Source organism: Ceratotherium simum, chromosome 10 (assembly GCF_057802395.1).
Source record: "Ceratotherium simum simum isolate JZ-2026a chromosome 10, ASM5780239v1, whole genome shotgun sequence".
Classification (NCBI taxonomy): domain Eukaryota; kingdom Metazoa; phylum Chordata; class Mammalia; order Perissodactyla; family Rhinocerotidae; genus Ceratotherium; species Ceratotherium simum.
Window position 1 is genome coordinate 485,468 of NC_141909.1, and position 27,278 is coordinate 512,745.

Genomic DNA, 27,278 nt, shown 5'->3' on the forward strand with positions numbered 1-27,278 from the left:
GCCCATGCCGGTTTGTTTGCAAACACAGCGAATGTGCCGAGATCACCCACGGGCCCCTCCTGCGAGGACACCCACTCCTCCAGGGCTGGAGACCTGGCTTTGACGGGGGCTGTTTCTCACCCCCTACAAGATGCCCCCAGCGGCCCTAAGTCCCTGTTGTGCTACTTACGGCTTTGCAAGGGTTCTTGGGGAGCCCCGTCACTGCCTGGGCTGTCCCCTCGCTTCCTCTCCCGCTCCACCAGCTCGGAGGCGGAAAGCGGCTTTCTGCGGTCCTCACCCTGCGGGTCCTCTAGCGCCTGCCTCCCAGGGGTCTGACTCTGCCTGCTGGGAAGCCGGGCGAGGTTCACGTCACCCCCTGCTGACCGCGCCATCCGGGGCCTCAATCCTGCCGGTAACGTTGATCTTTCTGTTTCTCTTTCCACAGAACTATTTTTATCCAAGATACTTAGGTAAGTTTGGACCACTGCTTGCTTTCTTGTCATAAAGGGTCGTGGGGGATGCATTGCATGTCGGAGAAAGAGCTGGTCAGATGTCACCACCAGGTTGTCCGTGGCAGGGACGTGGCCTGAGGGTCTGTGCACTGCTGTCTGCTCTGCTCTGGTCCAGGCTCAGCTCCTGGGGGAACATCACTGACTTAGTGGTTCTCAGCCATTTTGGGCTCAGGGCTCTGCCCTTCTGAAATTATTGAGGACCCCAAAGGGCTTCCGTTTACGTGGGCTGATTTATTGATTATTACCATATTATTAATTAAAATTGAGGACATTAAAACGTGTTTGTGTTTAAAGTGAGGGACAGGAATGCTCAAGCCAATGCTGTCTTGGCCGTGGAGCAGCCGTTGTCATGGGGCAGGCTCTGGGACCCTCCGCTGGATGCCCCGAGACACTGAGGCTGAAGGGCGGTGGCCCCTGGTCTTCTCGGGACGGTGGAGCCTGAAAGAGGCCTGCGTCCCTGAGGACTGCTCCTCTCATCAGCAGTCTCAGAGTCTGGATGCATATCACTTATAGTGAGAGAAATGTATTCCAGGGTCTTCCTTTTTAATTTTATAAGGTGCGTTTTGGTAAATTTTCCATTGGCCTTATATCCTCTTAGAAGTACCTTCTCTTGGTCCGTATCTGCCAACAAGCAAAGTGGACCCATAATTGGCCCTGAAAAGCCTGGAACCTGCCCGCTTCCGGGCTCCCTGTTGGCCTCCGCAGGCCTCGTCCTGGGCATGGAGGTTTGTTTCCAAGGCAGAGGATGGCCGTTTACTGTGAGCCACCCTCCAGGTACCTCTGTTGCCCCTGCCGACGTCCTCCTGGGCGTGCGTGAGCAGCAGGGACCAGCTGAGGGACCAGTGAAGTGGCTCAACCCCTGTTCTGCACAGGGTCAGGTGTCACATCCTCCCAGGATGCACATGCTCAGAAAGCCAGGCCTCCCCCGCCCCCTCCACACGTCAGACCACCGGGAGGGAGCACCCTCCAGCACACAGGGCGTTGACCTTCAAGTTAAGGGCAGTGTTTCCAGACAGGGCTCGACTTGAATGGACGTTTAGCTCTCTGACTGTGGTCAGAAAACTTACTGAAATTTGCCAGTAGTTCTGTATGAGAGCAGAAGGGGCATCCGAAGAGGCTGCAGACAGGGTGCCCCGATGCTCTCTGGCTGCAGAGCTCTGCCCTTCGGTGGAGGTGTGTTCCTGTCTGTCAGTGTTAACGTGCTCGGTTGAACAAAAGCTGGGCTGTGTCATTGCTGGAGGACTGTAGCACCCGGTAAAGGCGAATCACCTTCTCTCCAGAGGTGCTGGAGACTGTAATCCTGGTTCTCAAGTCCGTTCCGTCCCTGTAGCTGCAGAGTGACTGTGTTTTCTCTCTTGCAGACTGCATCAGTAAATATGGATCTCCCTACACCAAACACCCAGATTTCGTCACGTGCGTTCAAAGTAAGTCTGTCTCCTCCCCGGTTCCTCAAAGCCTGTGAGTCTAGGTAACTTTAGGCCTGGTGGTGGTTTTGGGGGTCATGAATATTTCCGTTACCTTCAGGAGCTACAACACCTGCCTGAGATCTGCTCCCTTTTCACTGAACTTCCTTTTTTAAGCAAGTAGTTTTGTTTTTTTGAATAGGCACAGGGTGTGAAGTGTAAACCTTTCACGAGGGTGGAAACAGAAAGCCCGTCCTGAGCCTGCACCTAGTCAGCCGGTCCAGCTCCGCTTCCAGGGGCCACCACAGCCCCTTGTTCTCAGACTCTTCTAGGCCTATAAAGCGTGTGTGTAGTCTCTCATTTTTACACAGACTGTGGCTTACCGTGCTCGTGATCTGACCTCGCTTTTGCGTCCTGGCTCGTCTGGCATCCTCCGTGTCAGAGGTGTTCTCGTCAACTCCTGCCGCTGGTGGGGGCATACTTGGTCAACCAATGTGTGCGGTGGGCTGCTAGGCCATTGCCAGTTTTTTTTGTTTTTTTTTTTTTTGTGAGGAGATCAGCCCTGTGCTAACATCCGCCAATCCTCCTCTTTTTTTGCTGAGGAAGACGGCCCTGGGCTAACATCTGTGCCCATCTTCCTCCACTTTATATGGGACGCCGCCACAGCACGGCTTGCCAAGCAGTGCGTCGGTGCGCGCCCGGGATCCGAACCAGCGAACCCCGGGCCGCCGCAGCAGAGCGCACGCACTTAACCGCTTGCGCCACCGGGCCGGCCCCGCCAGTTTTTTATCATCACAAACAAAGCCAGAGTGATGGCCTGGTTCACACACCACCTGAGTTGTGAATAGAATAAGTTCCTGGGAATGGAATTGCAGAGTCAGGCGCGTGGATCTTTCATTTTGTCGCGGATCTGGTGCTGATTGCCCCCCAGCGGATGAGCAGGCGTGCCCATCCCCCTCCCTGCCAGTCTAATGTACTTTTTTAGCTTTTTGATCTCCTCTGATATAAACGGTGAAAAATGACACTCAGTCCTTTCAGTTTATGTGTTTCTTGCTAATGAGTGAAACCGAACTTCTTGTGTTTAAGAACCTTGTATTTCTTTTTCTGTGAATGACTTGTTCACATTCTTCGCCTATTTTTCTCAATTTGTAGGAGCTCTTGATAGATTTTGCAAATTAGCCTTTTGTACTAAAGGTAGCAAAATCTTTCCTCAGCTCACCGTGTGTCTTTTTTATTACCAATATTATTTTAGATTATTACACAGTAGACCTGGCGTTTTGGGTGTCCTGTTGCATGAATTTTAACCCATGTGTAGAACCGCGGAGCCGCTCAGCTGAGCCTGACTTGGCCGGGCTCTGGTCTGGGTGCCACGTCAGCAGTGCCGGGCCTGTCAGCGATCGTGACAGCACCTGTTCCCCAGGGAGGGGAACGGGCTCCGGGGGCACAGCCGGCCGCTGCAGGGCAGGACTCCTCCAAGCTTGGCGTCAGAGCTGCTGTTTCAGGGAGAGCCTGGAGGGCAGGTGGAGGACTCGCTGCTCTCGGGGCCTGGCTGGCCGGAGCTCGGTGGGGCTGCAGCGTCCGTCACCTGCCCGTCCACTTGCTGGCTGTAGGCCTTACCTGACTCCCCCCCTCCCGGGATTCCAGACCCCAGCCCCAGCCCAGATGAGCAGAGGAAATGGCCCATTCAACAGGGAAGGGGAGGGTGGTGCTGCCATGTGGCCCAGGCTCCCCTCTGATCCCCCGGGGCAGCCTCCAAGTGGCCGGGGCAGAGTAGACGGGAGGAGCCTGTTAACCTGAGGAGCCAGAACCCACGTCCATGCAGGGAGGGCCACCTGGAGCAAGCCCCTCCCCTCAGCGGTCAACTGTGACCCCCCCCCAGGAGTCAGCCTGTGACCCTGGCCTCCCCAAGGGTCAACAGTGACCACGCTGGGCCCTGAGAGTGTCACAGAGTGTCATGACGTGAGAATGTCACAGAGATTCAGCTTCATGTTGTTTTGGCTTTTTGTTTTTAGCAGTTTTTTTGTTGTCAATTTGCTAAACCAGTTTCTTCTTTTTTACTCATGTAGTCAAATTTATTAGATAGTTTTAGCTCCTGGGTTTTAGACTGTCCTTTTCCTGAGATTATAGAAAAGTTATCTGATGTCTCCTGTTTAGACCTGTGAGCCCCTAGAATTCTCCCGATGATGTGATGAGGAAGGGGCAGGACGTATTCAGTTATCCAGATGGCAGCCCCTGTTCCAACACTGTTTGTTTGAAATCACGGTGTCCTGCTCCAAGAGGGGCCACGGCAGTCCTGGGCTGTGCTATTCCCGTGTGAGGGTTCACGGTGTTAGGCTGACTCAGTTGTCTGAAGAGCAGAGACGATTTCTTACCAGGATGAGCCACTCTCTTGGGTGGCGGGCAGCCTGGGAGGTGGGAGGAAGGAGAACCGAGTCGTTTCCTGAGCCCATGTTTAGAGGCTAAATCTCGCACAGCTGCTTGCGCCAGATGTGGTGACTAAATGCAGTTTCTGGCAGACGAGGAAGCGCTCCCCCGCCCCGTCTCTGGTCCAGCTCTCACTCCTCCTCCTTGTGGTCCACTGCGTCCTCTGAGGGCGCCTGACCAGGGCACTGTCTGTGCCCCTCACAGGCTGCCTGGCCGGGAGGCAGGTCTCTGAACCTGAGGCACTGTGTGGGGTCGCGTGTTGCCCTTACTGGGCAGCGTGTGAAGACGGCGGAAGATGGGCCCAAGAGCTCTCACTGGGGAGGGACGGCCGCCCTGCCGTCCTCGGCCGCACGCCTCCAGGCCTCAGCCATGGGGAAAAGTCAGGCAGCTCTGCACTGTTTCCATGGTTCCTTCCTAAAATAGTCTTATTTGGTGTTCATGGCAGCTCATCACGGCTCCGTGCTTTGGTGATCCATTATTGGTAAAATGAAAGCAGTGGCCTCAGAGATCCTCTCTTAGTTTGCAAAGTGTCCAAATTCAGCCCCGGCCCAGGTGGCCCCCCGTCGGGTCCTGCAGGCAGATCCAGGGCAGCAGGGGGGAGGGACGAGCTGGGGGCCAAGTGGGCCCTTTTCTCACCCCAAGAACTCTCTGTCCCCTCAATGTTCTCGGGGCCCGTTTCCAGTCCCCCTCCCTGTGTCAGGCTGCGGTGCCCGGTGGGGGGCCTGGGTGGGTTTCTGGAGCTCGGGTTTCTCTGATGGCCCTGGCTGTGGGGTGAGCCCGCTCCTCGTGAGGGACCATCCCTTCGCCCTTTCTCTCCGTCGGAACAGCGGGCCCCGGTTTGAGTGCCTGGTCCAGGTCATAACTTGTCGTTACCCTCCAGTTTCGGGAAGAGGGAGCCACAGGCAGCTGAGAAGGCGTTGTGTTGGCCCTGCAGATGGTTCACATTCCAGCACAGCAAGTGCTTCCTTCCTTCCTCTCCTTCAGCACAGCTCCCAGGCCAAGATAAACCCTTATCTCCTGAACAGCTCCGTCAGGAGGCCTGGGGTCAGGCACAGATCCTGGTCAGCCCAGAAACCCTCCGCAGGGGGCGTGCCAGGGGGCGTTCAGCAGTGCCCTGGGCCTGCAGAGGTTTTGAGTGTGTCGCTTTAATTCCGCAGGAGCTTGGGGGGCATCTGCTGAGCGTCGGCAGCGGCCCCTCCTTTCTTTTGTCCTAGGGATGACCTTCCCAACAGGGCCATAAACAGCAGTGGTGGGTGGGGGAGTTCTTCTAGGGATGGGAGTTGTGTGGGAATCTTCTAGAACAGTCCCACCCCAGTGGTGGTTGGTGTTGGCCCCTTGGCCCTGCAGACCCTGAGTTTTTTAAAAGGGGGTTTACACATTTTAGGTAAGTTTCAGACGAAGTTGACCAACACTTCACGTCAAGTGTGCATTGTGTGCTTCCACCTTTAGTCAAATATGACACTATCTCCCGTGGGCCCCTCGGGCCCCGTGTCCAGTGCCCTGGGAGCGCCAGGTGAACAAGCGGGTCCATCCTGGCTTGGGCGCTGGCCGGACCCCGGCACTATCCCCACCCTGGTCTCTGCGACCCCTCCTGCCCTGAGAGCCATCCTGCCAGGACGGAGTCAGGAGAGCAGACCCGTCCTCAACCATCAGGCCTGGCACGGGCCTTGACCTCCCCTCCCGGCCCACGGTTGAGCCCTCGCTCCAGCGAGCACGGCGGCCGGAGCAGCGACATGGGGACCGCAGGGCTGACCCAAGGCTCGCAGCAGCCGTTGGTGACGCCCCGTTCCCGGAACGCATGTCCACATTCTTCTGACCGCTGGACCCGGTTCCTGTGTGCCAACGGGTGGAGACTCGTACGGCGCCTGCTGAAAACAGCAATGTGAAGATCTCAAAAACGCTTGGAGACGTTGTGCTCGGTCAACACTCTTGAGCGTTTTGTTGGCTGTAACTGTGCAAAACAAGCACTTTGAGGCATGCCACGGAGAGGCCACTGGAAGAGCCCGGGGAGAGACATGGTTCCAGTTTCTCACAGACAGTCCTGCAGGTTCTCCGAGAAGCCAGGCCCTCCGGGAGGTCACCCGGGGAGCAGGGTGCCCAGACTGCATGGGATGGCTGAGGGACAAAGGGCCGCAGAGTCTTGAGTCTGTGCCAGCGACAAGGGCTCACTGGAGATCTCGGTGAGCTGGAGGAGTGCGGAGGCCCCATGCCAGGGCAGCGGGAAACTGCTCTGCTGGGAGATCCTTGCTGCTGGCCAAGCCCTGTGGCGGAAACGGTGTTCCCAAACTCGGCGTTCGGCTGGGAGCGTCAGTCACCTTAAGAAAGAAGTGATATGTCGGTGGTGAGTGTCCCCCGGGCTGCCTCCCACCAGCAGACACTCAACAGTCAGCGGTCCTGTTGGCTTGGCTTGGGCCTGTTCCCAGTGACCAGGCCGTGGAATGAATGGTGACTTGAGATCCGTGTGGCGCGGATGGGAGGAAAAGCCGGAGGGCCATCCGGTTCTGGTTGCCCGGAGTCAGACCAGCCTCTCCACCGCTACCCACCTGCCCCATTATTCAAAGGCTCTTCGCTTCATAAATAGAACAGAGCGGTAATGGCTGACGCGGGTGCCATAGAAGGACGCTCGGCCCTTGGAGAGAATCCTAGGGACGTGCTGTGAAAGATAGTGGACACTGGTGTTAGAGAAGTCAGTGTGGCTGGTCTGAGCCAGGCCTGGGTTGCGTGCCCGGGGTCACTGCTCCTCCACTGCATGGTCTGCCACCTGCCCGGGCCTGGGAATTTGTGACAGCCACTGGCCTGGGTGACCACAGTCCAGGGCCGCTGGGGAAATGTGCCTGGCTGCCCTCAACTGGAAACAAACCAATGCAGAGAAGCAGAGTTTTGCCGTCGGTTGTCGGTGCAGCTAAAATCCACACCCCACAGGGACCAGGCAGTTGACCGAGGGCCACGCCTTCCCCCTAGCTGTGAATACACCAGCCACAGATCAGCCACGGACCCCGTGCTGTTTCGGGGCTGGATGAGGCAAGTGACCACCCTGGATGGGAGAAGAGAAACGACTTCAGCGGAGAGTCACTGGGAGACGTTCAGTGTCTGCGAGCTCGTGAGAGGAAGACTGTGGATAGACTGCGGCGAGCGAAGGCAGAGGCCAAGTTATACGAGGGAGGGGAGGGAGAACCCGCAGGCAGTTCAGGAGCTGGAAGTCACATGGCTCCTTCTGTGAGAACCAGACTGTGGGCCTGTTGCTGGAGGTCAGTCTGGACCCGGAGTCTGGGCCGGGCTGATCCGGGTGCAGGAACAGCACCACTTGCTGAGATTCTTGGGAGACCTGCTGGGAGCAGGGGCATGCAGGGCTGCTGTTTCTCCAGGGCCTGCAGTTTGTCAACCTGCTGAGCTGGCCGCCCAGGGTGTCTCCGCCTCCCAGAAGGGTCTCAGCCGCTGTGCGTGTCTGCAGACACCAGCCCTGTCTCCCCCGTTGGGTCGGGCCCCCCACAGGGTTCTGAGACCCACATATGTTTCAGGTTGAGCCAGTGACGGCCGAGGAGTGGACAGACAGGCCTGTCCCTCCGGCCTCGCCTGCCTCTGCTGGCCAGGGGCCAGGAGAGGATTCTCTGAGTTCTGGGCGCAGTAATGGCTCTTTCTCCTGGGCACTCTGCTCTCACCGCCTGGGTGAGCTTTCGCCCGCGATGTCCGAGCTCTGAGTGTGGAGGCTTCAGCTGTGTTTGCAAGAAGCTCCTCCTCGTGGGCAGAGCCCTAAAATGGGGAAATTGTGCCGGTGATGGACACGCTGGCCCAGGTGGACGGCTTCCAAGCAAGTGGGTCAGAGCAGACCTGGCCTGGGGCATGGCCACTGAGATTCCTAAAGGCCATGAGGCCAATGCAGCCTGGACCTGGGCAGACTCCGCCCCTGCAGGCAGATTTCTGGAAGAGGAGGGGCGGCCAGGCTGTGTGGAGAGGGTGCTGGCGAGTGTGGATGGGCTGGGGGTTTGAGTGGGCAGGGGCCTGGCCTGGGAAGGTGGGGACGTCCCCCAGGGGTGGGGGAATGTTCCACATCCACCTAGAAGGCCCTTGGGTCAGGCAAGGTTTGTTGACCTGCTCCCTGGGAGTTCCAAGCTCGTGGGGCCGATCCAGGCTCCTCCTCTCCTCCCCCGCTCCCCGAGGGCCGCGGCCCCCAGACCCTGGCCCGATGGGTGAGCGGCCGCTCCCTGCGAGTTGACCTGGGTTTCCTGGAGCTGGCTGGGGGCCTGGCCAGCCTGTTTGGTGACCCCGCTCCTGCCCAGAGGTGGGGGCTCTGTGTAGCCAGCCCAGGCCAGTAGAGGGGACGCCTGAGCAGGCTCCTGCCCTGGGATCGCTTCCTCCCCGCTGACCAGGAGCCGCTCAGGAGATTTTCTCCCTCCTTTCAACTCAGACCTGCCTGACCAGTGCTCTCCAAACCCCTGTGATAAGGAAGGGACCCGGGCCTGCCAAGACCTCATGGGCAACTTCTACTGCGATTGCAGGGCCGGCTGGGGGGGGCGGCTCTGTGACAGAGGTAAGGCCACCATGCCACGGATGGATGGACTGACCAGGTGAGGGCGTAGGCGGGCCTCCTTGCAGGGCCGCCCGAGGGCCTGGCTATGGTGCCTGTGTCTCCCCTCTGTCTCCTCTCCCACCCTGACCTCCCACCCCGCCGGCTCAGGGACACGGCCGCGCTGGCCCGTTCTGGCTGAGACAGGAGTGGAGGTGCCCGCAGGTGTCCTGAGCTCCAGGCCCTCAAGTCCTCCCAAGAGCAGGAACGTTCACATGGTGTGGCAGGCCCTGCCTTTGCCTTCAGGGCCGGGCACGGTCCAGCTCGAGGAGCAGTCCATGCTCAGCTTGAGCTGTGCCCCGGGCCAGGCCAGCTCCTTGAGAGAACTGGGGAGGAGCGGTGATTCCTCTCTCAGAGCAGGACGGGACCAAGGAGGGAGCCACCGTAGGGCCGTAGGGAGCCACACGGGAGCCCTGCAGCTGCCCTGTTGGCCTCAGCCCCATCGACTTGAAAGGAGACGAGGAGAGTCATTTCCTCTCCGACCTCCCTGAGTCAGCAGTTGTGCAGTGTCAGCAAAGAAGCTGTAAGAAAAATCCCACAGGACCCGGTTAGAACCCTGGGGAGCCCCGTACCTGTGGTAGAGCATCCTGTCCCACCTTGGGCCTCCTGTGTCCCCTCCTGGAGACAGCTAAGCTGCACGGGAGGCCCTGCCCCCAGGTGCCCCATGGGGGCTCAGCTCAGCACGTGGGGCTCCGCCAGGCTGGGTTTGGGGCTCGTGGCCACACAGCTGTATCCATCCTCCGGCACTTTCAGCCTCTCGTGTCTTCCCGTGGGCACTGGCCCATGTGCTGTCACCACCCCCAGCGCATCGTGGTCTCCCTGGGCCCTACCCCCACAACCTGAGGGCCGGGTCGTGTGTCACTTCTGGGCTTTCCCCAGTCCCTCTGTGTTCTGTGTGCAGATGTCAACGAGTGCGGCCTGCAGAACGGAGGCTGCAGCCAAATATGCTCCAACAAGCCAGGCAGCTTCCACTGCACCTGCTACAGCGGCTACGCGCTCTCCCCGGACGGCAGGACCTGCCGAGGTAAGGCTGGATCCAGCCCGCGGCTGGCTTCCCCGCCTCTCTCCTCCCTGTCGCCCTCCTCTCCGCTCCTCCCTCTACGGCTGCAATTCCCAGATTGCTGGGGTTGGCAGTCAGACTTGCTTCTCCGGGCAGCGCTGGTTCCTTTGGCTCCGGAGGGGAGGGCGTCTCACAGAGAGAGCACATGCCCGGGCATGTCAGCGGCCACAGGGAGCTGCCCCAGCCCTGAGACCAGGGATGATTCACCGGGATCTGTGGATGAGGCCGGCCCGGCTGAGGAGACGCACTCACTGCCTTGGAGGGGGAGGCGGCCGCTGGGCCTCCTTCCAGGGCCACGGCGCCTACAGGCGTTTCTGTGCAACTGGGAGCCCGGGCCATCTCAGACGGGCCGTGGGCAGGGAGCTGGGGAGAGGCTCTGGTCCCAGGGATCCCGCCCGTCTACACCCCCAAGCTGGCTTCCCCAGGGCCCCCCAGTCACCGGCCTCCATCTGGAAGAGGCCTGCTCGCTGAGGAAAGCAGAGGGCAGCTCAGCCCCCAGTGCCCCTCCTGCTTCCAGACAGTCCAGTGTGGGGCTCCCGCGGCCCAGCCTCAGCACGCCCAGGACGTCACTGCAAACTGCCCTCCCCAGGCGTCGCCTGTTGGAGCCGTCGAGGGCTGCACAGGAGCAGTGCCGCGATCTTTAGGCCGCGATTTTTTTCTTGCTTCCCCGCTCTCCCATCCAGACGTGCTGGTATCTGTGCTGCCTCTCGTCCCTGAGAACCTGGGCAGGTTTTCAGTGCTGTGGCAGCTCGCCCGGGAAACAGGACGGACAGAGTGAGGTCCGAGGGCCTGGCACCACTGGCCAGTCTCTGAATCTCCCAGGGCAAGGGGTGCCCTCCCCATCCGGAAGCAGTTTCCTTATTGTCCACGTCAGTGTCTTACGTCCCGACGACCCAGGAGGTGTTCTTCGTCCACGGATGATTCCCATCCGAGCGCACAGAGTAACCCAGTGCCTGCCCTCCTCTCCTGTCAGGGTGGGGCCGGGTCATGGCCTGAGGCAGGGATCTGCTCCCTGTGGTCAGTGTCCTCATCTTTAAGAGCAGCCGAGGACACCCCGTTGTTGGGGGGAGTGTCTAACATGCCCAGTGGTCTCCCCGTTACCTGAGGACCTGTCCCTCCCTTTCTGCGTGCACCGGGAGCTCCTCAGCCTGGGGTTGGCATCTCAGGCACCTGCAGCCACCAGGGGAGTTCTCAGGGCGCCCAGACTGATTCGTCAGCGGGGGACGGTGGCCCGCACTGGCTTTTAGATGCTCTTTGGACAAAGTCACTGTGCCCCAAGGGGGAAGCCCTGCTTTAACCTCCTCGGAAGACCCCGAGTGACCGAATCTCTAGTCCACTTTCGACCTCCCACCAGGTCTGTGGAGCATGAGGAGGACTCTGGTGGTCTGGGAGAAACCCTGCCTCCTGTTGCCTTTCCCCCGAGAAGAGCGTGTGGGACAGTGGGTGGGGTTCTGCGCCTGGCGGTCGCTCTCGTTAGCGTGACTGATGAGTAACTAGTGTGATGGAGGAGCCCCGCCCTCGAAGCTGAGTTTCGGGGTGTGCCTGCAGGCCTTACCCCCACACACCACCCTTCTCTTGGCTGGCACTATTTGGGACCTTGGGACCCCAGACCCGGACACGAGAGGCTGGGGGGGAATGAGGACCAGCCCTGTCGCAGAGGTAGGGAAGAGGCTGGCCTTTCCATTGTGTCCTCCTTGGTCCGACCCTGAGATGCTGGGGGAGGGGGCAGGGCCCCTGCTTCAAGGGCTTCCCCTGGGCAGCACGAGAAGGGGCGATGGGCTGACGGGGTCAGGGCCCAGGCCTCTCCGCCAGCCCTCCTTGGCTGCAGGAAAGGAGCGGGTGGCCCGTGGCTGTGTGGCCAGCCCCTCTGCTGGGGGAGAAGCAGACGAGGGCCCCACTTGGGGGGGTGCAGGCACCTGTGTCAGGGCCAGTGGGCCCCTTGGCCTTGTTGTACACAGTGGGGTTGGGCCTGGACTTACCTTGCCCAGTCCCACGACCGCCCGCCCACCCGCCGGCGTCTGCTTTCCTGGGTCGCTGCTTTGTGCTTAACGGTTGGATGGTGCCATCTTCGATGGGCAAAGTGTCGGGAGGGTCGAGGATTGGGGAGGAGGTAGCGGAGAGGGCCAGGGTTGTGCAGGCCCCGAGGAGGGGGCAGGGCACGGTCTGGGTCCCCAGCTCCACCCACCGAGTCACAGGAGGCTTTGTGGCGACGCGGCCACATGGGAGAAGAAAGTGAGGTGACTCGGGGCCGAGGTGGTCTGGTGGGATTCTGTCCACTGCTTGTCGTGGGGGAAGGGATGGCCCCTCGCTGGGTCTGCTGGGATTGGGCAAGGACAGGCTCCCGGGCCCTTTCCTGGTGCTGCTGTGAGTCCCGGTCCCCAGGCGTGTCCTGGGCCAGCAGCTCTGCATCTTGGAACTTGTGAGAAACACAGCCTCTTGGGCCCTCCCAGCCTCTGAGTAAGAAAGTGGCGGGTGGCCGTGGGGGTCTGACACACCCAGCAGGGGCTCTGGCCCAGCGCGGCTGGAGGACCCTTGTCTCGGGCATCATGGAGTGGCCGTCAGAGGCCAGCTTTACCCCCTGTGCCCATCAGCGATGCCCGGCCCTGGGGGCAGGTCGCTAGGCACTCGCTTGGCTGCCGACTCAGGAACGTCCAAAGGCTGGTCATCTGCCCAGAGCAGAAGCTTTCCCGGAGCCAGTAGAGGTGGTCCTGGAGCTTTTCCTGCGATTGTGGCAGGATCTTATCAGCTGTGGTCAGAGAGCTGGCGCTAACGAGGCGTCCTTTGTGCAGGGGGGGCAGTGTGTTTGTGTGTGTGTGTGTGTGCACGTCGGTGTGTGTGTTTGTGTGTGTGTGTGTCTGTATGGTATGTGTGTGCCTGTGTACGTGTATTTGTGTGTGCATGCGTCTGTATGCGCGTGCATGTGTATGTGTGTGTGCATGTGTGTCTATGTGTGTGTGCACTCGTACATCTGTGTGTGTGTATTTGTGTGTGTATGGGGTGTGTGTGTGTGTGTGTCCGGTGCAGCAGTGCTGTCTGGACCCACCGCTGTGCTTGTTCAGGGGAAGCGGGTGTCTAAGGCCTGGACGGAGGCGGGGTTGGCCAGCCTGGCTCTGAAATGAAGTCCAGGAGGAGCTCCACGGATCAGCGCTGATCAAGTCGGTTTCTCGAGCCTCCCCGGGGACTCGTGCCGTTTGTGTTGGCTCCTCCAACAGTCGTGAGCGATGTCTCCTGGTGTCCCTGCTGGAAGCTGTGTTTGTTGGTGGGCTGCCCTGTGACAGGGTGTGAACAGTGGATACAGGGTTTCTTCTTGCCTTCTGAGGAGCCGTGTTGATTGAAGTTAACGGTTGCACTTTCCGGATGTTCCTTCTGTCAATGGAGGAGATGGGTTCTGAATTGCAGGGTTCCCTGCTGGTGGTTCACCGGTGGCAGGATGAACGGGGACGTTGGGACAGAGTCCGGGACAGAGCCGGATGGTTTATCATTACCGTGGGGCCGGACTTCCAATGGACAGAGCCCAGGGGAGGGGGTGAGGACAGGGAGACCGACCCCAAAGTGATGGAGGCACAGTCCAGGGAGCCCGGAGTGTAGGCTGCGTGGGCAGCGGGCAGCGCAGGGCTCCAGGGCGCAGGGTGGACTTCCATTCAAAGCGCCCCTGGGGGTACTTCTCTACCTTCCTGAACTGCAGTCATTTGAATAAAACAATGATGTGTGCATCCTGGCCCAGCGGCCCTGTCCAGCGTCTGGAATTGACCTTCTCAAGGGGACCCTGATCAGAAATGCTCCCACCCCCACCTCTGCTCCTGGGCCTGGAGCTGCAAAGTCCAGTGGACAGAAGGGAGTGGAGGGCGGCTGAGTCGGGCCCAGGGGAGCTGAGCAATGCCCGCCGGGGCAGAGGCTCCCTCTGCAGAGCCAGAGGGCTCTCAGCCGCTCTCAGCCTGATGGCCAGGGCAGCCGCTTCCAGGCTCCCTGCCGGCCACCTGGGCCACTGCGTCTTTCCTGTCCACCTGAGACAGCTGCGGTTGTGTCCGCTGGTTTTCCCTGCAGATGTAGATGAATGTGCAGATGCGGGCGCCTGCGGAGACGCACGCTGCCAGAACCTGCCCGGCTCCTACTCCTGCCTCTGCGAGGAGGGCTACGCCTTCAGTTCCCAGGAGATGGCCTGCCAAGGTGGGTCCTCCCCCCCCACCACGGCACCACTCGCACACACATGCAGTGCACCACAGTCACACATGGGAACAAGTGTAGGCTCACGTACACACATGTGCATGCCCATGCATGTTTACACACACCACACACACACATGTGCCTGTGATGCAACCGGGTACCTTCTCCAACCTGCCACAGACACAGAGAGAAGATTCGACAGGGAGATGCCCCTGCACTCCTGTGCCACCCCCGGAGTTCTTTCTGACCCTCAGTTCACCCCACTGCGTTGGGGATCAAGCCTCTGAGATCTGACTTGCCCCGCTGGGACCAGAGAGGGACAGGATCTCTCACCGTCTTCCTGCCTGGGGCCCTGACGGCCATGACCTCCTCCATCTCCCCTCCAGGGCCATCTCTCAGGCCCTTCAAGCACCCCCAGGGACTCCTGCTGATGGCAGACCCTCAGGCCAAGCGTTTCATAGACATACTTTGTACGCTGACCGGGAAGCATGTGGGCCGTTCCACACCCTACTTTCACTAGTTCAGTGATAGCTCTCCTGGAAAGAGCAGAGGACGAGCAGACGTCTGGGCCGACTGGGACGGCTGGGCGCTGAGCATGGCTGGAGCCAGGAGGGAGGCGCTCTCGGGTGGGGCCGTCTGAGTCACACCCATTAGGGCTCGTCTTCACAGTGAATGCACCACATGTGTGATCAGAGCTCGTGGGTCCACAAAGTGAGGCTTGGGATGTTTCCCTTGTGGCCGACAGACGTGGACGAGTGCGCGGAGGGACGCTGCGAGCAGGCCTGCATCAACTCCCCCGGGAGCTACAGCTGCCACTGCGACGGACGCGGGGGCCTCAAGGTGTCCCAGGACATGAACACCTGTGAGGTAGCGCCCCGCCCGCCCCGCTGGACGCTCAGGCCCTTGGGACAGGCCCCCCCTGGGCTGCCCACGCTGTTCTGTTTGTGGCCCTTTAACCGCCAGGGCTAAGTTTGCGGGAGAAATGCTTTTGCTGAGAGGCCTGGTGTCCTTGGGGCCGCGTGGTCCCGTTGTGTTGATGGAATCGCTGCGGCGGCCCTGACTCCACGGCCAACAGGCGGTGTGGATGCAGCCTCACTTGCACACGGCACACGTCTCCTGTCACCTTGCTCAGGTTCTGAGCCACTCGTGCAGTCAGAGCCTCCTGACCCTGGCCCTGACTGCCCCTGGGGGCTCTGGAACCTGCTGTGGTCCCGCTGGGCAGTGGAGAAGCCACCTCCTAGAGCAGGGAACATTCTAGAACAGTCTTCAAGGCCTCCCCATTTTACTTATTACAGTATTTTACGGTTGCTTTTTATTATTCCCTGTACTTTCCTGTGTCTGAAATATTTCATAACTTAAGAAAAAAGCAGGGATGTCAGGAGGAAGGCGGGCGGTGGGCACCGGGAGGAGCATGTGGGACATGTCCTGTGAGCGCAGGAGCCCCAGGCTTCTGGAAAGATTCAAGACCAGTCCCACCTGGAGCCCCCCATGGCGGGTCGGGTCATAACAGAATCTCGCGGGTTCCAGTAAGAATCGGCCTTGGCGTCCACGCACTTCCTGCGCGGGCCCAGGGCGCCTGGGCGCCAGGCGGGCAGGTGGGCACCATGGGAGGATAGAGGGCTGGTCCAGCGTCCACAGGCTGCACCAGGGCGCGCCCGACGCCCCTACTCCCATCCTGCAGGACATCTTGCCGTGCGTGCCCTTCAACGTGGCCAAAAGCGTGAAGTCGCTGTACCTGGGCCGCATGTTCAGCGGGACGCCCGTGATCAGACTGCGCTTCAAGAGGCTGCAGCCCACCAGGTGAGAGGCAGCTCCGAGAAGCACAGGCTGGGGAACGGCCTTCCTCATGGCTCTGGGAAGCTGCTCGCGCTGAGGCCTGCGGCCCCGGGCGGGCCCCTGAACGGTCCCGGCCGTGGGCTCCATCCTGGCACAGACGCAGCCCCCACGCAGTCCCGTGCTGGGTCTCTGGGTCGGTGTGAGCCGCAGACCCTGCTTCTGGGGTTCGGGAACGGTTCCTGGGGTGTTGGGCAGGGGCCTTGGCCTGGGTTTGCTGTGTGGCCCGCCCTGCTCCCCTGCTGCTCGTTCTAATGCCGGTGTGAGCACTCCTGGTGAAGGCGGCCGAAGCCTGGGCGTAACCTGTTTCTTTCTCGGAGCTCAGATTGGTGGCCGAGTTCGACTTCAGGACCTTTGACCCTGAAGGTGTTCTCTTCTTTGCTGGAGGCCATCAGGACAGCAGCTGGATCGTCCTGGGCCTGCGGGCTGGCCGGCTGGAGCTGCAGCTCCGCTACCATGGCGTCGGGCGCGTCACCAGCAGCGGGCCCATCATCAACCACGGCATGTGGCAGACAGTGAGTGTGGCCCTGCTGCCCTCCCCAGGCCGGCCCTGCAAGGCTCTGGGCCAAGGGCTTTGAGGTGCGCTAGAGCTCTCACGCCTTCAACAGTTGTGGGCACTGCACGTGGCAGGAAGCCCCCACCCCGGGAGGCGTGGGCTCTGATGGGCTGACATCTCATCACGTAATCAGCGTGGCTTCTGCCGTGAACACCGTGGTTCTCGGCAGGGCGACCCCACTGGGGACACCGGGCTGGGTGTGGGGACAGTGTTTGTCACAGCCTGGGGGGGCGGCTTCTGGCAGCTGGGGTGAGGCTGGGGGCTGTTGGACACCCTGCAGTGACAGGACGCCCCACCTCAGAGAACCTTCCAGTTGTGACTGTCAGTAGTGCCTACGCTGAGAGCCCTGGGCCAAGGCCCAGGCTTCTTGCTCCTGTGTCCACAGAGTCTGAGCAGGTTCCAGGAGCTCGCCTACAGTGCAGGGCAGGGTCAGAGGTGAGGTGTCGACCATCTGGGCCTTGGCTTCCAGGCCTGCTCCATTCTGCTGAAATCCAGACGGGCTCACATCAGTACCTCTGTGTGGAGAAGCCCTGACAGCACAGTCTGGCCGTCTGGTCCTGGTTAGACCTGCCCCTGGGGCAGCCGTCCCACCGGCTGCTGGCCTTGTAGCACATGGCCTGTCCTGCCTCCCAGTGCCTGGAGCAAAGCTGTCTGTGAAACACAGCCTCCTTCCAAAAACTCAGGGGCCCACTAGTTGGAAGTGGGCTTTTAGAAGTAAACACTTGAAAGAGAAATGGGAAAAGCATTTAGAAGTAAAGACAAAAATGGAAAAATCCACCCTGGCGTCCGCGAATGAAAACACTGTAGACGTTTGCTGGTGTTTCCATCCTGCCAAGGGATGTCTGGTTCCCTCTTTCCTGCCCTCTTAAAGTGCAAGTGTCTCCCACACGGGGGGAGGGACGCCTCAGCAGAGTGCAGATGAGACAGTGACTCTGGAAGGAAGCAGCCTCCAGGGTTGAGGAAGCAGGTGCCCACAGTGGGAATCTGGTGCCCGAGGTTGTGGGGCTGGGATGGTGCCCACAGGGAGGAAGCGTGACAGCCGATGGACACAGCTGCCACTCCACCCGAGTCATGACCTGGTCCTTTCGGAGCAGGGTCAGCTCAGTGGTAATTGCTCTCCATTTTGCCGTATCTAACCTGTCCCCTGCCCCCAGTGCACAGCTAGGAAGATACACAGTGTGGAGAGAGAGAGATTTTTAAATTTTCCTCCATGGAACATAGGAGAGAACAGAAAGTTTTAGAATGAACTCAGTTGTTCGTTCAGTGTTCAGTCTACACCAGGCATGGAATTAACTGGTGCAGACTTAGAAATAAAATGCGTTCTCCTCTCTTCGACGAGGGACAGCTGAGGGGGCAGGAGAAGCGAAGGGCCAAAGCCAGGGAGCAGTGACACAAGGACTGACCTGAGTGGGGTGGTGAGGTCAGGCGAGACTCCCGCTCCCTGGAGGCAGCTCCCTGGCTGAGACCAACAGCCTGGAGAGATGAGAGCAGAGGGTGGCTCCAGGCAGGTTCACCTGGAGGAGGAGGAGCGAGGAGGAGGAAGCCAGCGATGGGAGGGAACCCATCAGGGCCTGGAGCCACACCATAGGCTGAGGGGAGGTTGTGCTGGCACAGGGAGGCAGGGAGGTTGTGTAGGTGATGAACATCATCCCCCGAGGTTGAGAGTCTCCTGGTTCTCCGTTGTGATGGAGGTGGTCCCCCTTGAGGTTGGGTTTCTCTTGGTCCTTGGTGGTGATGGAGGTGGTCTTCACAAGATTGGGAGTCTCCTGATCCTTGGTGGTGATGAGCATGGTCCCTCAGGGTTGGGAGTCTCCTGGTCCTCGGTGGTGATGAGAGTGGCCCCCCAAGGTTGGGAGCCCCTTCAGAAGGTGCATGCCCACCTCTCACAGCACTGGTTTCTTCAGATCTCTGTTGAGGAGCTGGAGCGGAACCTAGTGGTCAAAGTGAACAAGGACGCTGTTATGAAGATAGCGGTGGCTGGGGACCTGTTCCAGCTGGACAGAGGACTGTACCACCTGAACCTTACGGTGGGAGGCATTCCCTTCAAGGAGAAAGACCTCGTCCAGCCTGTAAGTACCGTGGTTAGTCCCCGGGGTCAGAGCAGGGGTCAGCCTGAGGACAGGGTTTAGCTGTGAGCTGCCGTAGGTCTGGAAGGCACAGGTTTCAGAGGTTAGCAGGCAGCAGGGTGAGCCATGTCATTAATCTCACTCTCTTCCTGGGAAACTCATGTGAGCTTTCATCTGAATTGGTAATAAAAATGTCTATTTTGCAGTGGAGATAAAACACAATGAAATTATTCATTAACAAAAAGAACAATCAACTGTTTTGGACAATTCCTAAGAACACTTGGGTGGTTAACCCTGCCAGGATTTCCGTAGGGGAAAAGACCTAACAGGGAGATCAGTACTGGTCGTTTACAAAGTCCTGCCGTACTCACCCTACCCCACACCACGTGCCCGGCCCTCATCCGTGTGTCTCCATCTCCCCACACGCTGCCCGAAGTGGCCGGAACCGTCGTGTCTTGATTGTGGTTTCCTCACCAGAGACGAGATGAGTCAGAGCGGGTGGAGGTTCCGAACGGGGGTGGCGTTCGCACCGTCTGCCCTCCAGGGGCTGGTGGAGGGGCGTCCCTCGCTGACCGCACACTCAGACCCCATTCCAAGGCTTCCCTCAGGAGTTACCGCTCACACCCCGCAGCCCTCTTCGTTTTGCAGATCAAGGCTGAGGGGGCCTGGTTTGCTCAAAACCATGTAGCAAGTGGATGGCCGAGCTGTGATTAGCATTCCCGGGACGGGACTCACCTTTCCGCGGGTGACTTGGGGGCCAGTCAGACTACCAGGCACAGCTACCGTGTAGGTGATGCCTCATCTCACATCCTGTCAGACAACTGGTCAGGGCGCCTCACTCTGTCACAAGGGGGGAAACCCACTGCAGAGGGAGAAGGTGGGCCTCACCACAGGTATGTGTGACCCTCACCTGCGTGGAAGGAGGGCCACGGCGTGCGCTCTACTCAGAGGCACCAGCAGCAAATCATCCTGTGAAGTAAAGCACCTCCACGAGCAGGAGGGGTCCATTCTGCAGTGGATTTCCACGGTCCTGAGCCGAGATGGCGCCCCATCCATCTGAGCGGGATGGCACCTGCCACATGGCCTCTTGCAGTGGTGTCTGGGAGCCTGTGTGGCTCTGAGGAAGCCACTGGGCTCTCTGTCTTTCCAGATAAACCCCCGCCTGGATGGCTGTATGAGGAGCTGGAACTGGCTGAATGGTGAGGACACCACCATCCAAGACACAGTGAAGGTGAACGTGAAGATGCAGTGCTTCTCCGTGACAGAGAAAGGGTCCTTCTTCCCCGGGAGCGGGTTTGCTTTCTACAGCCTCGATTACGGTAAGTCTCGGCTCCTCTGTGGGCGCGGTTGTACTTTCAGCCAATATACACTAGCAGACAGATGAACCAGGAATGCCTGCCACCTACATGACAGCATCAGGGACAAGCTGGTGCCCGTGCTGGCCTTGGGGCCACACATAGCCGGGTGGACGCAGGCCCCACCTCTCAGGGTGGCCGCTCCTGGTCTTGGTTTTGAGGTAGCCAGTGGGAAGAAATGACAGCTGGCAAGGAGACGGCCCCCTGCTGGCCTGTGATGGCTGAGACGTGGCGGATCTAAGAGGGTGCTTCACAGAAGGTTCCGGGACGAGACAAGCTTAGGCGTGTCCCAGGGGATGGAGAAGCTCTCAGAGATGTCCTTGGCGTTGCAATCACCCGTGACTCCCGAGGAATGAAAGGGGGCAGTGTCTGAGAACCGCAGTGTGGCTGCCTCTAGGGCTCCAGGGGACTCGGACTTGGGGCACAGGGCCGTCCGGGATGGGTACAGGCAGTGTGGCCTGGCCAGGAAGGCTGATGTTCTCAAATGGACTGAGGCTTATCAAGCCAGCGTTGGAAGTAATGAAGGAGCTTTTGCCTTCTACCTGGAGAAATAGAATGAACGCAGAAGAAACAGGGCTTTTTGAAGCCCGTGTAATCCTGGCACGTAGCAGAAAGAAGACAGGAGATATGGGGCAGACCAGAGGGGGCGGGACTGGGCGGGGGTCCCCGAGGGCCGTCTGGACACACTGAGGTGGTGTATGGGGTGCTGAGGGGTGGGCCCGGTTGTTGGGCATCACTGTCCATCACCGATGGTCGTCCAGGGCGTGAGTGTGGCTACAGCAGGCACAGGGTCGGCCCAGAGGCACCCCGGCTTCTGCAAAGCAGGGCCCTTAATTTCTTAGAACAAAACACAACACAACTCTCTCTTTCCTTTTATTATCAAATTAGTGAGAATTTACAATAAAACAAGCTTATCACGCTGATAGTTGAGCAGTCACTTGAACGTCAACTTTACGTGAAATGAGTTAATGTTCCAAATCCCATACATTGTCAATTCTCGACGGTACAGACACAGTTCTGAGGACGGTGGTGAGGACAGTTTGGGTCAGGGATGGACGCTGCATGATTCTGTCTGACTCTGGGCTCTCGGGATCCCCCCAACCTCATCCTTAGATCAGGGTAACGTTACCCTTTGCTCCTTGAGCACACACCGCTGGAGCCCGTGGTGTCGTCTCTGTGCCTGGGTTCCTGGACCTCAGGGGCTTTCAGCTCGAGTCGCAGGAGAGCCGAGCATCCGGGCCCAGGAAGATACCCGCACAGCATCGTGCAGACTCTTTCAGCCAGTTCCCAGCCCCTGGAGCCCACACGTGTCTGAAAGCTCTTGCAGTGCCTTCCTGAGTCTCTCTGCTCCTGGCCGAACCCTGGTCCAGGAGGCTCCTTGCGAACTCCTCCTGGTCCTTTTCCGTAGCCCACCTCTGCCCAGGCTCTGGGCGTTGCTGCAACGGCCACCCTCCTGGGGCGATTTCTGGCTCTACACTGCCCCTTCCCACGTTCCCACCTGCGAGAGTCCCCCCGGGCACTCCCAGTCCCGCTCTGTTCCTAGACTCAGAGGTTTTTATGGTTAAACTTCCCCCTGCTCATCAGCCCAGGAGGGCAGGCAGCAGCTCCCCCCTCCAGACCTCACTGCCGTACGTCACCTCCAGCACCGGGGGACCTCCGTGCTCAAGGCCGGAGGAGATGGGACCCGCTCCTCCCTCCTTAGCAAGAAGGGCCATCCTCTCAAGACCTCGGGTCACCATCCCCCTGTGTGTCTTTGCTTCAACTGTTGAAGCATAACCACGTCATCAAAGGTAATTTTGAGAATAACTGTTCACTCCTGATCACACCACTGGGTACAAGACACAGTGTTCCCCTAGTCTTCATTTTTACTCATACGAATCTAGAACACCATTGAGTGTTTAATGTAAATCATATATGAATGTTTGATTCTTCTTCACTTGACGTTATGCCATTCTTCGTGCTGTAGCACAGACGTTGCGGTGTGATCTGCAGTGACACAGACACTCCCGTTACTGTGTGTCTCACCGTCTGCTCACCGTTCTTGCCGTGTGGCCTTCGTCTGTAAGTTCTATGACAGCAAAGGCCAAACGGTGTTTAGAACTCTATGTATTTTTAGTAAATCTTAAACTATACCATTAATGCCCATTTTATAACAGAGGGAAAGACTGTTAGGAAATTACAGAGTCTGCACTCTTTCAGTCTGCAGCAGGTCCAAATGGGTGTGGCTCATAGGTCTTATGGTCTGAGGAGCCTGCGGTGGGAGGGGCGCGGGGTGGACCCCATTCTGCACCCCAGAGAGCGGAGGTTCCGGTGCCTTTAAAATCGCTCTGCCCACCGACCGTGAACCTAAACCCACCATGGGACACTGCCCCACAGAGAACTCTCTTCCTTCACAGATAAAGGGAGAACCTGACAAGCGAGGAGAATGATATATATACATATATTTTTTTGGCTACTTTTTCCACTTCTCTGTGCATTCAGTTCAATGGAAAATTACCGAGAAGTGACTGATATGGTATCTGTCATACCATTTATGTCATGTGTTTATTGCATATATTACATGTGTATATACTGCATCTAAGTGAGAGTCACCCCGCTGAGAATAGTGAAGAAATTGCAGCTCAGGATAGAAAGCTGTGAGTGGTCTCTAGGAGCACAGCTCCCCGCAGTTTCCATTCACATCACAGATCCTCCAACCCGGTGGCCCCGCCTGAGCCAGGGGAGACGTGGTGGGATTGGGGGCTGTGAGTCTAACACACTGTGTGGAAAGAGCTGGGCCCTGCGGGAGAGGGAGGGAGGGAGACAGGGAGGTGGGCGCCGGCAGCCCTGCGGGTCTGGGGCCTGGGGGTCTCCAGCAGGGGCGTTCGGGAGCGGGCCCTGGCACAGCCCAGGGCATCCTGGGGGCCCGGGCCACAACCCGAGTCAGGTGCCTTGAGTCCCCATTGTGCACGCGCTGTGGCTCGACGGTCATGGGTTCTTAAAGCCTCAGCACTGCGCTGTCCTCTGGCTCCCACCTGCTTTCCGCAGCTGGGCCGGCGTCTCCCACCGCCCAGCAGGGTTGGAGCTGTGGCTGGCGCCCTCCGCTCACTCCCGCCTTTCCTCCGTTTGTATCACCTCCTGGTGCGCCGCCTTCCTCGCAGCACGGACATCCCCGGACGTCGGGACCGAGACAACCTGGGAAATAGAGGTCGTGGCTCGGATCCGCCCCGCCACCGACACGGGGGTGCTGCTGGCGCTGGTGGGCGACAACCACACTGTCGCCCTCTCCGTGGCCCTGGTCGACTACCACTCCACCAAGAAGCTCCAAAAGCAGGTACTGCTCGCTGCCCCCCGAGAGTGGAGCTGCCGCCACCACGCCCAGTGGACATCGGGTGGGCCGTCCACCCTCGGGGCCCCTGCCGCTGCTCCCGGGGTCCATTCCCTCACTCCCTGCCTCCCCAGAGGTCCCTTCCCACCGTCACCCGTCTCCCTCGGCAGTCTGACCAGCCGTGCTGGGCTCGGGGAGGTTGTTGAGACAAGATCGCCCGACAAAGCCAGCGGCAAAGCCATGAGGGGCCGGGGCAGCCGGGGCCACGAGCCAGTTGCGCAGTGGGTGACTTTCCCGCCTATGCAGTTGGCCAGCTCAGCGGTTTAGAACAGATTTAATTAGTCGCTCATACTTACGTCAGAAGATTTAGATAACAAAATCAGTTTCCAGTTTCTCTTGAAAAGTCCGGTGCGCAAACACAGCCCGGACCCTCTGATGGCGTCGCTCTCAGTGACACAGGCTGGGCTCTGAGCACGGCGGCCCCCAGTCCCTGCAGCCAGCCCTTCCGCCCTCAGCAGCCCCCACCACTCTCTGCCGTCCCGACCCCGAGCCAGCAATCTCTGGTCCTCGGACCTGCTGCTTTCCTGGAGAGCAGCCAGGAGGCGAGGGAAACAGGTTCTGTCCTCTCGCCTCTGTCCACAGTGGGAGACGTGGCAGGCCCAGGGGGCACGTGGTCACCTGTCAACCTGCCCTCGAGGGCGGGTGGGCGCTTCTGCTCCTGGGACTGGGCACCGCCACCACCGAGACATGATCCACACGCTGTCTATGCTGCTTTCACACCAGCACCGGCATTTGGGACAAAGAGCTGGGGTCCCACGCAGCTGTGGTGACCACCTTCCCAGCGGGAGAGTGAGGGAGGAGAGGGCAAGCCTGCCCTTGTTAGGGCGTGATTCTGTCCCGTGTCATCAGAGCTTGTTTCTGTCCGTGTCATCAGACCGTGTTTCTGTTCCGTGTCATTAGAGCGTGTTTCTGTTCTGTGCCATCAGAGCGTGTTTTTGTCCGTGATGTCAGAGTGTGTTTCTGTCCATGTCGTCAGAGTGTGTTTCTCTTCTGTGTCATCGTTCTGCCCAGCGCCAGCACCCAGGCTGCAGGGTCAGCTGCCTCCTGGCTTGTTTCCATTTGTGCTGCTGCTGTTGCCCTGTGTCATTGGCTTTGTGTGGCTGTTCCACGTGGAAGAAGCAACCATGTCCTGTGTCGGGATCATGGATGCACTAATGGCTCCTAGTCCACTCTGTAGGCGGTGCCCACCGTCTGGGTGGCTGAAATGTGCTCCCCTCCTGACTCCTGGCCTGGGTGCTGAGGCTTTATTTGTTTGTCCTCTATCACATGGGAAGGGGCCATGGAGGCCTCCGGGCTGGCCTCCTTGATTTACACATGTAGAAACTAATTCACACACCAGCAAGTGGCTGGACACGGAGCCCAGGCCCCCTGAGCCCCTCACATCCCGGCCCACAGGGACCCCCACCCCACGTGCTGAGGTTGCTTCTCCTCTGCAGCTGGTGGTCCTGGCGGTGGAGAGGGTGGCCCTGGCCCTGATGGAGATCAAGGTCTGTGACGGCCAGGAGCACGTGGTGAGCGTCTCCTTGAAGGAGGGCCAGGCCGCCCTGGAGGTCGATGGCACCAAGGGCAGGAGCGAAGTGAGCCCCGAGGGGCTGCAGGAGAGGCTGGCCGTCCTCGGGAGGCACCTGCAGAGCTCCGTGCTCACCTTCGTTGGGGGGCTACCAGGTAGGGCTCCCTGTAGGCTGGTCACTCGGGGCTGGGGCACTGGCTGTCCTGACCATCCCACCTCCATCCCCCACACTGAACCTGGGCCTTTCAGTGCAGAAATGGACTTTTGTTTTAGAGGAAGAGAAGACACAGGTAGAGTTACTGGCTGGGACTGCGTGCCTTCATGTTCATCAGCACCAGCCTAGCATTTATCCGTTGAGGCTGAGAACGCGCTTGGGACAAGCCTTGGCCTGAACCTGCCCCACCTCCCCTGCATCCTCCAGGAGCGCCCACCTGAGCCTGCGTCAGACAGTGGCTCTGGCCAAGGCCTGTGGGGAAGGCCCAGCTGACCGTGGACCTCAGTGCCCCAGCCAGTGTCACCCCTGAGTCCTGGCGTCCAGCTGCTGTGGCAGTGGACAGAGTAACCACCAGCCCCTCCTGCAGACCAGGGACTCATGTCTGGTCAGACGGAGAGTGTGCTTGCCCGTGGCCGAGAGCCTCGTGACGGGCAAGGTGGTAGAAAGGCAGAGAGCGCCAGGCACTATGTCAACCCCTTGGCCCCAGCACTCAGTGCAGGTTTCCACTTGCCGCGGGGAGCGGGCTGTCTGTCTTGGCTGCCAGACCAGGCTCCATTTGGCTTTAACAAACAAGGCTGTGAAGAGGGTGAAGGGGGCCGGGGAGGCCTGCATCGCAAGTGACTCATCTGGGCCGAGAAGAAGATCCTTTTTAATTGAGTTGACGATCTGTGTGTGCTTCCCGGGGGTGAGCGGTTGTCCTGCCAAGGCCTGACTGGCAGAGGTGTGGTGCCTGCCTTTGGGCACGTGGCCCGGCCAGGATGGTGATGTTCTGGAATGAAAGGGAGAGTGCCCTTGAGGGGAAAGGCCTGGGACCGGGGGGCCCACGGGTGCCGTTGAGCACTGTGGTGGGGTCGTGGGGCGGGGGTGGGGGGGGCGCCAAGTCCAGAGGAGGGTGCCAGCCCCTAAGACGCTGTTTGTTCTTTCCCGCTGGCCCAGACGTGCCGGTGACCTCGGCACCCGTCACGGCCTTCTACCGCGGCTGCATGACGCTGGAGGTCAACCGGAAGGTGCTGGACCTGGACGAGGCTGCCTATAAGCACAGCGACATCACCTCGCACTCCTGCCCCCCGGTTGAGCAGGCCACTCCCTAGACGTGCCGCTGCAGACGACGCCCAGAGCTCTGCTCAGGCCTCCTCACAAGACACGGAAGGAGAGGGGCGCCCGTCGCCCAGCCACCCTGAGCAGCTCCCAGACACTGAATCCGCGCGCTCTTCCTCTGAGACCTCCCTTTGCCTGTAACATACGTGTAAATAGTCCAGGACTGATGTTGGTGACCCGAAACCACACCCTGACCCCGATGTCCCAAGCAAGTCTGGGCTCCACAGAGCCGACCTGAAAATAATTCTGTTATTTTTATTACGAAATGCTTCTTTCTGACCCAAAAATATGGAAAAATAAACTATTTACAGAAAACTTTCTAACTCCGTGTTGGCGGTTTCTGCTCCTTGTGTCTTTAGGGCTCAGTGGCCCGGCCTAAAAGGGGGTGGACGCAGAGCCGGCACCACGGGTCTGAGCCAAGGGGGTCTTGTGCTCGTCCCTAACCCTGGGCATCCCTCACTCTGTCCACTTGCCGGCTTTGCCCTGATCCGACCTGAGTCCCAGGCCCGGCGGCCTCTGGGAGCCAGTGGACCTGCTGCCCCTGTACTGTGGAGATGAGCCCCCCTTACTCAAGGGGAAGCACTAGTCTGGGGCGCCCCCCACCAAGCAGGCAGCAGGGGGTAAATGAGCTGATGCGGGGTCGGCACCTGCTCCTTTCTCCTGGACTAACGCTTCACCTCTCAGCCTCGTGTTTTCTTTCTTTACGTCAGAAATCCCTGTTTTCTCTCTTTCAAGAGGCAGTGGACGGAGCCCAGAGGCACTTCTTCTGGTGCAGAGCGTGCTGCCGTCAGGACCCCGGCCCTGCGTCTGTGAGGAAGGGGAGGACTTGACCCCGGGAGGGCGAGGGCAGGAATAGCCACGGGAACCGGCTGTGTGACAATGCACGTGGGGCTCCGGGAGCCACAATACCCAGCGGAGGGCACGAGGAGACCAAGACTCGGGTGTGAAGCCACAGCGAGACGTGGCCCTGCTGAGCCTGATGGGACTGTGGGACAGAGAGCACATACCCCATGGCTTGTGGGTGCCATTGCCGAGGGCATTGGAGCAGCGGGTCCCAGAGAAGGTTCCGGCATTGGGTGGGGGTTGACCACCGAATGGTTCCGCCACGACTGAGATTATTTTGTTTTTTTTAATACCAAACCCCACAAAGTATGTTCAGGCACCAGGGGCTTT

General features: G+C 59.5%; 1 protein-coding gene across 1 annotated transcript in view; it reads left to right on the top strand.

The window, feature by feature from the left end:
* The window catches only part of GAS6 (growth arrest specific 6), a 41,652-nt gene extending 15,224 nt beyond the window's left edge, over positions 1-26,428 (top strand). Inside the window, exons 3-15 of the mRNA XM_004423191.3 lie at positions 425-449; positions 1,853-1,915; positions 8,724-8,846; positions 9,784-9,906; positions 13,987-14,109; positions 14,852-14,973; positions 15,788-15,906; positions 16,265-16,454; positions 18,400-18,564; positions 19,712-19,880; positions 23,057-23,229; positions 24,720-24,948; positions 25,944-26,428. Coding sequence (XP_004423248.2) covers positions 425-449; positions 1,853-1,915; positions 8,724-8,846; positions 9,784-9,906; positions 13,987-14,109; positions 14,852-14,973; positions 15,788-15,906; positions 16,265-16,454; positions 18,400-18,564; positions 19,712-19,880; positions 23,057-23,229; positions 24,720-24,948; positions 25,944-26,098 — 1,779 coding nt within the window. The 3' untranslated portion in view covers positions 26,099-26,428. The remainder of the gene's footprint in view (positions 1-424; positions 450-1,852; positions 1,916-8,723; positions 8,847-9,783; positions 9,907-13,986; positions 14,110-14,851; positions 14,974-15,787; positions 15,907-16,264; positions 16,455-18,399; positions 18,565-19,711; positions 19,881-23,056; positions 23,230-24,719; positions 24,949-25,943) is intronic.
* Positions 26,429-27,278: the final 850 nt, after the last annotated feature.